General features: G+C 54.2%; 1 protein-coding gene across 3 annotated transcripts in view; it reads left to right on the forward strand.

The window, feature by feature from the left end:
- The window catches only part of TDRD9 (tudor domain containing 9), a 147,804-nt gene that overhangs the window by 68,857 nt on the left and 69,837 nt on the right, over positions 1 to 9,110 (forward strand). For all 3 annotated transcript variants that reach the window (XM_006160071.1, XM_006160073.1, XM_006160072.1), the window contains exons 9-11: positions 3,288 to 3,352; positions 8,767 to 8,821; positions 8,966 to 9,050. In XM_006160071.1, the coding sequence (XP_006160133.1) occupies positions 3,288 to 3,352; positions 8,767 to 8,821; positions 8,966 to 9,050 (205 nt within the window). The remainder of the gene's footprint in view (positions 1 to 3,287; positions 3,353 to 8,766; positions 8,822 to 8,965; positions 9,051 to 9,110) is intronic.

The following is a 9,110-nucleotide window of genomic DNA, read 5'->3' on the forward strand; positions in this document are numbered from 1 at the left end:
AAAGAGTGTTGAATTTTGTTAGATATATTTTCTGTGTCTATTGAAATCACGTGATTTTTATTTTTATTCTATTGATGTGATATATTTTTAAAAATTATTTCATTTATTCATTCATTTATTTTTTAGTTTGAGCAGAGAGAGACAGAGGGTGAGAGTGAGAGAGAGAGGAAGTGAGAAAGCAAGCCACCAGATTCAGGACTTGAACCCAGGTCAGCCATGTGGGAGTGTCCAGCCCCTTAACCACTATGCCACATGCTGGTCCCAATGTGATATATTAATTGGGATTTTTGAGTGTTAAACCAAGTTTGTATCCCTGGACTAAATCCCACTAGGTCATAGGGATATATATCCTTTTATCTTTTCCCCCCATTGGCAGAGGGTGCATGCATTTGCCAGAGAGAGACAGAGAAAGAAGGGGAGAACATACCCCCAGTGGACGTAGTTATGTCGCAGTCTCTCCCCACTTCTCTGTCCCGTCAGGGTTTGGGAGGTTCAGTCGCGTACACCTCGCATGTTTTCAGGCTGCTGGACCCAGTATTTAAGCTGCGGTCAGCCATGTGGGATCTGGCCCCCTTGACCGCCAGGCTGTGGGACCTGCCCTGTACCCCGTTGCATTTGGCTTGCTGCTATTTTGTTGAAGAATTTGGTGTATGTATTTCTGAGAGATTGTTCAGTAGTTTCTTTTCCTGTTAGGTTTTTGTCTGGTTTTGGTATCAAGATAATACCAGCCTCATAAAGTAAATCGGCAAGTGTTCCTGCCTTTTCTACTTTTTGGGAAGAATTTGTGAAGAACTGCTGTTAACTGTTTGAAATTTTAGGAGAATTCAGTTGTGAGGCCATTGATATTTGCTTTTTTTTTATGGGTAGTGTTTTTTTTTTTTTTTTCATTGTTTTTCACATTTTTGTTACAGGGTGCGTGTACTCACTGGAGAGACAGAGAGACAGACAGAAAGACAAAAAGTGAGAATTCACTCCCTGGGGACAGGCCATGCTGCAGTCCCTTCTCCTCCATTGTCCTCTCCGGATTTTGGGCATGCTCGCACACGTGCCCAGTGTGAGTTTCAAGCCACCGGGTCTGGAACTCGAACTGTGATTGCCTACGTGAGAGTCCAGTGCCTCAACTACCACACCACCTGCTAGTCCCTCTTCATGGGTAGTTTTAAATTCATGATTCAGGCTCTTCATTTGTTGTAGATCTGTTCAGGTTACATTCTTGTTGCTGTTTTCTTTTCGTTCTTATAGAGAGCACGCGTGTGAGTGAGAGGAGGCACATGTGTGCTGAGATGTCTCCTGCAAGCCCGTGCTTACCCTGACCCCGTTCTGTGTGTGCTTGTGAGGGCAGATCTTTTTCTGTCCTTTTACTTTAAATTTTTTTTTCATGAGTGAGACAAAGTAGGGGTAGGGGGAGAGGGAGGGAGGGGGCGAGAAAGAGAGAGAGTGAGCGAGCGAGTGAGAGACCAACCCCTCCAACACTGTCAGGGGCTAGTTGCTTCCAGCCTGAAGAGCTTTAGGGACAGTTTCATTGTTCTGTCCGGAGCTGCTCTTTGGTGCATAGGGAGCCCACTGACCACTAAGCTGAGCTCCTAGGCTGGAGACCACAGTACCCAGGAAACTGAGAGTGTGAGAGAGGGTCTGGGGTCCATGGGTAGCAGTATGGCGGAGCTTTAGGGGCAGACGTGTGTGCCTATTCCCATGAGAATAATCACTGTCCCCTTCCTGACCGTCAGCCTGCCCTCAGTTGTCGGGGCTGGTTCCTAGGGAGCAGTGTCGTGTCTGGGCCCTGGCACTGGCCCCTCTGCCGGCAGCTCGTGCTCAGCAGTGGCGGTAGCCAGGTCAGCGGCCAGGAAAGTGTGTGCTGGTGAGGCTTGAGCTCGCATCCCCTCTCCCACAGCCTCCGGGAACCGGATGATGGCGGTCAGACGCGGCCTCCTGCCACCTGGTGATTCAGAGTCCCCTGCACTGTAGCTGCCGTGGGTGGGATTTCCTTGGTGCCTGCTTCAAGAGGCTCACCCAGGTGCCTGTCATCAGACCTCCTTGTCATCGGTATTCCAGTCCTGTCACTTCCCACTTCCTCACCCACTGGCCAGCCCATCAGCTGTGCCTGCTGATTGGGGTCAGCCCACGCTCGTGGTCTGGTGTGCACTGGAGAGCTCCCAGCTGCTGTGCAGAAGCATCACCTGGTAGGGCCGAGCGCAGCCGTAGTCCATCCCAGCTGGCGCGAGCATCCGTGCAGGCCCTTCTACAGACCAGTCATGTGCTTCCTGTCACAGGCTGCCCCGGGGCCCGGGGGTGGCTCAGAACGAGGTGGCCAAGGAGCAGGAGCGAGCACCTTGGGACATGGGGCCACTGTGTGCAGCTGTTCTCACACCCTTTATTTTTTTTTTGCAGTATTTTTTTTTTTTTGAGTTTTTTTTGCTGTAGGTCATGTGCATTTGCTAGAGAGACAAAGACAGAGAAACAAAGTGAGAAATCGCCCCCCAGGGGGGGGATGGCCACACTGCAGTGCCTTCTTGTCCATTCTCCTTTTAGAATTTTGGGTATTCACGCACACGTGAGTTTAAGCTGCCAGGTCCAGGACTTGAACTGCGGTCCACCATGTGGAGTCCAGCGACCATCTGCTGGGCCCGTCCTTTGCAGTGTGCTGCAGCACAGCCGGGATTGGTGCTGCCTAGTGTTTCCATGCTGCCTCCTGGCTGCTTGTGGCCCCTCCCTGACCACGCTCTCTAACCAGGCAGCCCACAGCCTGGTCTTCCTCAGCGTGCCAGCTTGTCTCCCTCACTGTCCTCCTGCTGAGTGGACGGCCCCTTGTGTGTCCCTGGCCGGCCTCTCCGGTAGAACACAGTGAAGAGCAGGACCAGTTGGTCGCACCTGGCTGTATGGAGGAGGGCTCCTGGGGGGGGGGGGTCCTGGGACCTGTGGGGGACCAAAGCTCTCACTTCCACACAAGGAGGTAGAGTGACAGTAGCCAGGAGCTGGCTGGTGGTTTGAGATTGGGATCTGAAAAAAAAAGTCTTCTATTAATAGTCTGGACTTTTTAAAGTTTAAATTTTGCTTGTAGTTAGTTAACTGTTTTGTATTTTGAGGTTCTGGATTACAGTAACTAAATTTCAAAGCAACTTTCTGCAGAGAGAGAATCTTTACAGGATGGAATAGTGGGAGTCCAGAGGCTCGGGGTCTCCTGCCTGGCCCTGCGGCCTGGGGCCTTACCTGGTGTTCAGTAATGGACGGTGCCAGCGTGTCAGAACGAAGGCGTCGCCGCCCTGACTAACTGCACGTCGTTTTAACAGGAGCAGGACCTGGTCGGCTGCCCAGTTCGTGGCGGAGCGGAGCAGCGTGTTGGTGTTCCTGCCAGGTGTGTTGACTTCATTTTGTAGCCCAGGAGTGTAGCGCTCCAGAGGGAGGCCAGCCGCGCCCAGCATTCCTCTCGCAGTGGTCTCCACGTGCGCGTTGCTTTAGACGGAATGCGAACAGTGTGGCTTTCAGTCTGACTCCTGACTGCAGCCTTCATATTGTGTAAGGGTTCTTACTGCTAATGAAGAGTTTAGTTTCAAAGGGAGTCTTGCCACCTTCGGAATTTTCAATGTAACATTGAGATTTGGCTTTGTTCAACTTGTACGTCATTGTATAAACGTGAAGCAGTTGTCCTCGGTCTGCACTGAAAAGCTTATGTAATGACAGTAAGACACATCGTCGCTGTAATGCCACGAGAGTCACTGGAGTGGCCTCCGAGTGCCATTCTCAGTGTGCGAGAGGGAAGGTAGGCTCACCGTGCTGTTGTCAGTGTGCGAGAGGGAAGGTAGGCTCACAGTGCTGTTGTCAGTGTGCGAGAGGGAAGGTAGGCTCACAGTGCTGTTGTCAGTGTGCGAGAGGGAAGGTAGGCTCACAGTGCCGTTGTCAGTGTGCGAGAGGGAAGGTAGGCTCACAGTGCCGTTGTCAGTGTGCGAGAGGGAAGGTAGGCTCACAGTGCCGTTGTCAGTGTGCGAGAGGGAAGGTAGGCTCACAGTGCCGTTGTCAGTGTGCGAGAGGGAAGGTAGGCTCACAGTGCCGTTGTCAGTGTGCGAGAGGGAAGGTAGGCTCACAGTGCCGTTGTCAGTGTGCGAGAGGGAAGGTAGGCTCACAGTGCCGTTGTCAGTGTGCGAGAGGGAAGGTAGGCTCACAGTGCCGTTGTCAGTGTGCGAGAGGGAAGGTAGGCTCACAGTGCCGTTGTCAGTGTGCGAGAGGGAAGGTAGGCTCACAGTGCCGTTGTCAGTGTGCGAGAGGGAAGGTAGGCTCACAGTGCCGTTGTCAGTGTGCGAGAGGGAAGGTAGGCTCACAGTGCCGTTGTCAGTGTGCGAGAGGGAAGGTAGGCTCACAGTGCCGTTGTCAGTGTGCGAGAGGGAAGGTAGGCTCACAGTGCCGTTGTCAGTGTGCGAGAGGGAAGGTAGGCTCACAGTGCCGTTGTCAGTGTGCGAGAGGGAAGGTAGGCTCACAGTGCCGTTGTCAGTGTGCGAGAGGGAAGGTAGGCTCACAGTGCCGTTGTCAGTGTGCGAGAGGGAAGGTAGGCTCACAGTGCCGTTGTCAGTGTGCGAGAGGGAAGGTAGGCTCACAGTGCCGTTGTCAGTGTGCGAGAGGGAAGGTAGGCTCACAGTGCCGTTGTCAGTGTGCGAGAGGGAAGGTAGGCTCACAGTGCCGTTGTCAGTGTGCGAGAGGGAAGGTAGGCTCACAGTGCCGTTGTCAGTGTGCGAGAGGGAAGGTAGGCTCACAGTGCCGTTGTCAGTGTGCGAGAGGGAAGGTAGGCTCACAGTGCCGTTGTCAGTGTGCGAGAGGGAAGGTAGGCTCACAGTGCCGTTGTCAGTGTGCGAGAGGGAAGGTAGGCTCACAGTGCCGTTGTCAGTGTGCGAGAGGGAAGGTAGGCTCACAGTGCCGTTGTCAGTGTGCGAGAGGGAAGGTAGGCTCACAGTGCCGTTGTCAGTGTGCGAGAGGGAAGGTAGGCTCACAGTGCCGTTGTCAGTGTGCGAGAGGGAAGGTAGGCTCACAGTGCCGTTGTCAGTGTGCGAGAGGGAAGGTAGGCTCACAGTGCCGTTGTCAGTGTGCGAGAGGGAAGGTAGGCTCACAGTGCCGTTGTCAGTGTGCGAGAGGGAAGGTAGGCTCACAGTGCCGTTGTCAGTGTGCGAGAGGGAAGGTAGGCTCACAGTGCCGTTGTCAGTGTGCGAGAGGGAAGGTAGGCTCACAGTGCCGTTGTCAGTGTGCGAGAGGGAAGGTAGGCTCACAGTGCCGTTGTCAGTGTGCGAGAGGGAAGGTAGGCTCACAGTGCCGTTGTCAGTGTGCGAGAGGGAAGGTAGGCTCACAGTGCCGTTGTCAGTGTGCGAGAGGGAAGGTAGGCTCACAGTGCCGTTGTCAGTGTGCGAGAGGGAAGGTAGGCTCACAGTGCCGTTGTCAGTGTGCGAGAGGGAAGGTAGGCTCACAGTGCCGTTGTCAGTGTGCGAGAGGGAAGGTAGGCTCACAGTGCCGTTGTCAGTGTGCGAGAGGGAAGGTAGGCTCACAGTGCCGTTGTCAGTGTGCGAGAGGGAAGGTAGGCTCACAGTGCCGTTGTCAGTGTGCGAGAGGGAAGGTAGGCTCACAGTGCCGTTGTCAGTGTGCGAGAGGGAAGGTAGGCTCACAGTGCCGTTGTCAGTGTGCGAGAGGGAAGGTAGGCTCACAGTGCCGTTGTCAGTGTGCGAGAGGGAAGGTAGGCTCACAGTGCCGTTGTCAGTGTGCGAGAGGGAAGGTAGGCTCACAGTGCCGTTGTCAGTGTGCGAGAGGGAAGGTAGGCTCACAGTGCCGTTGTCAGTGTGCGAGAGGGAAGGTAGGCTCACAGTGCCGTTGTCAGTGTGCGAGAGGGAAGGTAGGCTCACAGTGCCGTTGTCAGTGTGCGAGAGGGAAGGTAGGCTCACAGTGCCGTTGTCAGTGTGCGAGAGGGAAGGTAGGCTCACAGTGCCGTTGTCAGTGTGCGAGAGGGAAGGTAGGCTCACAGTGCCGTTGTCAGTGTGCGAGAGGGAAGGTAGGCTCACAGTGCCGTTGTCAGTGTGCGAGAGGGAAGGTAGGCTCACAGTGCCGTTGTCAGTGTGCGAGAGGGAAGGTAGGCTCACAGTGCCGTTGTCAGTGTGCGAGAGGGAAGGTAGGCTCACAGTGCCGTTGTCAGTGTGCGAGAGGGAAGGTAGGCTCACAGTGCCGTTGTCAGTGTGCGAGAGGGAAGGTAGGCTCACAGTGCCGTTGTCAGTGTGCGAGAGGGAAGGTAGGCTCACAGTGCCGTTGTCAGTGTGCGAGAGGGAAGGTAGGCTCACAGTGCCGTTGTCAGTGTGCGAGAGGGAAGGTAGGCTCACAGTGCCGTTGTCAGTGTGCGAGAGGGAAGGTAGGCTCACAGTGCCGTTGTCAGTGTGCGAGAGGGAAGGTAGGCTCACAGTGCCGTTGTCAGTGTGCGAGAGGGAAGGTAGGCTCACAGTGCCGTTGTCAGTGTGCGAGAGGGAAGGTAGGCTCACAGTGCCGTTGTCAGTGTGCGAGAGGGAAGGTAGGCTCACAGTGCCGTTGTCAGTGTGCGAGAGGGAAGGTAGGCTCACAGTGCCGTTGTCAGTGTGCGAGAGGGAAGGTAGGCTCACAGTGCCGTTGTCAGTGTGCGAGAGGGAAGGTAGGCTCACAGTGCCGTTGTCAGTGTGCGAGAGGGAAGGTAGGCTCACAGTGCCGTTGTCAGTGTGCGAGAGGGAAGGTAGGCTCACAGTGCCGTTGTCAGTGTGCGAGAGGGAAGGTAGGCTCACAGTGCCGTTGTCAGTGTGCGAGAGGGAAGGTAGGCTCACAGTGCCGTTGTCAGTGTGCGAGAGGGAAGGTAGGCTCACAGTGCCGTTGTCAGTGTGCGAGAGGGAAGGTAGGCTCACAGTGCCGTTGTCAGTGTGCGAGAGGGAAGGTAGGCTCACGGTGCCGTTGTCAGTGTGCGAGAGGGAGGGTAGGCTCACAGTGCCGTTGTCAGTGTGCGAGAGGGAAGGTAGGCTCACAGTGCCGTTGTCAGTGTGCGAGAGGGAAGGTAGGCTCACAGTGCCGTTGTCAGTGTGCGAGAGGGAAGGTAGGCTCACGGTGCCGTTGTCAGTGTGCGAGAGGGAGGGTAGGCTCACAGTGCCGTTGTCAGTGTGCGAGAGGGAAGGTAGGCTCACAGTGCCGTTGTCAGTGTGCGAGAGGGAAGGTAGGCTCACAGTGCCGTTGTCAGTGTGCGAGAGGGAAGGTAGGCTCACAGTGCCGTTGTCAGTGTGCGAGAGGGAAGGTAGGCTCACAGTGCTGTTGTCAGTGTGCGAGAGGGAAGGTAGGCTCACAATGCCGTTGTCAGTGTGCGAGAGGGAAGGTAGGCTCACAGTGCCTTTCTGAAAAGACTATGTAGAATTTAACTTTTTCAAAATGATTGGACAGATTTTGTCAAGTGGCATAGCTGTGTGAAACTTCATGGCAGTCATCCAGGTAGTTTTAGCTGCAGGAAGGCAGTGTTCAGAGCATCTGAGTACGTGTGCAGCATGATGGAGCAAGCAGCATGCGGTGGGGACAGCTGACTTAATGTCGGGTGCAGCAGGGGCCGCACAGTCCCGCGTAGGCTGAGTCATTGTATATGCGGGAACCAACCTCTGGCTGACAGGTGGAGCTGCATTCCCTAGTAAGTACTTACAGGCAATTACCATGTGGGTGTGTGCAGTGAGGAAACGAGTCACCGAAGGGTCGTGTGGATACTAGCTGAAGACCCGAGAGTGACCGATAGCTTTTAACTGCCAACATTGCCCGGATTAAGTACTTATAAGCGGTATTGCATTTAGGTTTGCTGTCTTTCTGTGAAATGTTGATGTGAATTCAGGGTTGATATGCATACATGCCTGTGTTTTTCTCATTGATATTTGCGAGCAGTTCTGTGTTGGTTTTCCAGGGCCGCTATAGCACGTTGCCTCAAACTGGATAGCTTAAAAGAATGGTGGTTTACTCTGTCCCTGTTCCGGAGGTTGGGCTTTCAAAACCAAGGTGTCAGTAGGGCCCCGTTCCCTTCGAGGCTCTGGGTGGAGTTCTTCCTGGTGTCTGGTGGGGGCCCTCAGCCCTGGGCTGACGTGGCTGTGGCCGCACCACTCCAGTCTCTCCAGCACCGTGGCCGGGCCACTTCTCTTCCTGTGAGAACAGCGGGGCCTGGGCTAGGGCTCTACCCTGACCCAGTGTGGCCTCGCCTAAGTCACTGCACCTGCAGTGACTTCGCAAGTGACCAGATGCGGTCACCCTGAGTTATGGGGCGGCCCTTGCTCCTCCCTGAGGACACAGTGGAGTCCACAGTGGACTCACATGTTGGCAGTCCGGGTGAGGCTGAGTGCATGTGACATATGTAGGTGATACCTGTCAAGCCTAAGGAAAACTAGTGACTCTGTGACTAAGACTTGAAAACCGTTATGTTGTGGTTGTAAAGATTTTTACATGCTCATGGTGGAAAATTTGGAGCATCTTCCAATTTGGAAATTTGAAGGAAAGAAGCATAAGCTAACCTAACTGGCTGGCCCCGTGGTAGTCACTGCTGCAGAAGGGAAGGCAAGGGCGAGACCACTGTGCTCTGGTTTGAGTCACCGAGAGCCAGTGTTATTGTGATCGTCACTCGTAATCCGACGCACCTGGGCGAGGAGGGTAAGAAGCTGAATGAAATGAATTGGTAGGGTCTTCTTTGAAAAAGATGTCATTTGGATTTAAAGATTGTATTTAGCAATAAGTACAAATAAATGCACCTCTCCCTCCCCTCTTCCATAGGCCTGGGTGAAATAAACTACATGCATGAACTTCTAACAAATATGGTCCACAAAAGGTGTGTTTAGAATAATTCAGCTGTTTATATTTTTAAACTGCCGGACTGTCTCTGCCTTAACTTGAACGACCTCAGTGATTATCCGTCCAGTGTCTCAGGGCTCTGCCCTCTCTGGGCATTTCATCTCAGTGCCTCGCTTCGCAGGTTACAGGTCTACCCGCTGCACTCGAGCGTGACCCTCGAGGAGCAGAACAACGTGTTCCTGAGCCCGGTCCCTGGGTACAGAAAGGTAGGAAGGCCGGCGGGCCCGCTCTCAGCGCCGCTGCTGACTTCTCCCCGAGACTCTGCT

The sequence above is a fragment of the Tupaia chinensis genome, unplaced genomic scaffold (assembly GCF_000334495.1).
Source record: "Tupaia chinensis unplaced genomic scaffold, TupChi_1.0 Scaffold000671_2, whole genome shotgun sequence".
Classification (NCBI taxonomy): Eukaryota; Metazoa; Chordata; class Mammalia; order Scandentia; family Tupaiidae; genus Tupaia; species Tupaia belangeri.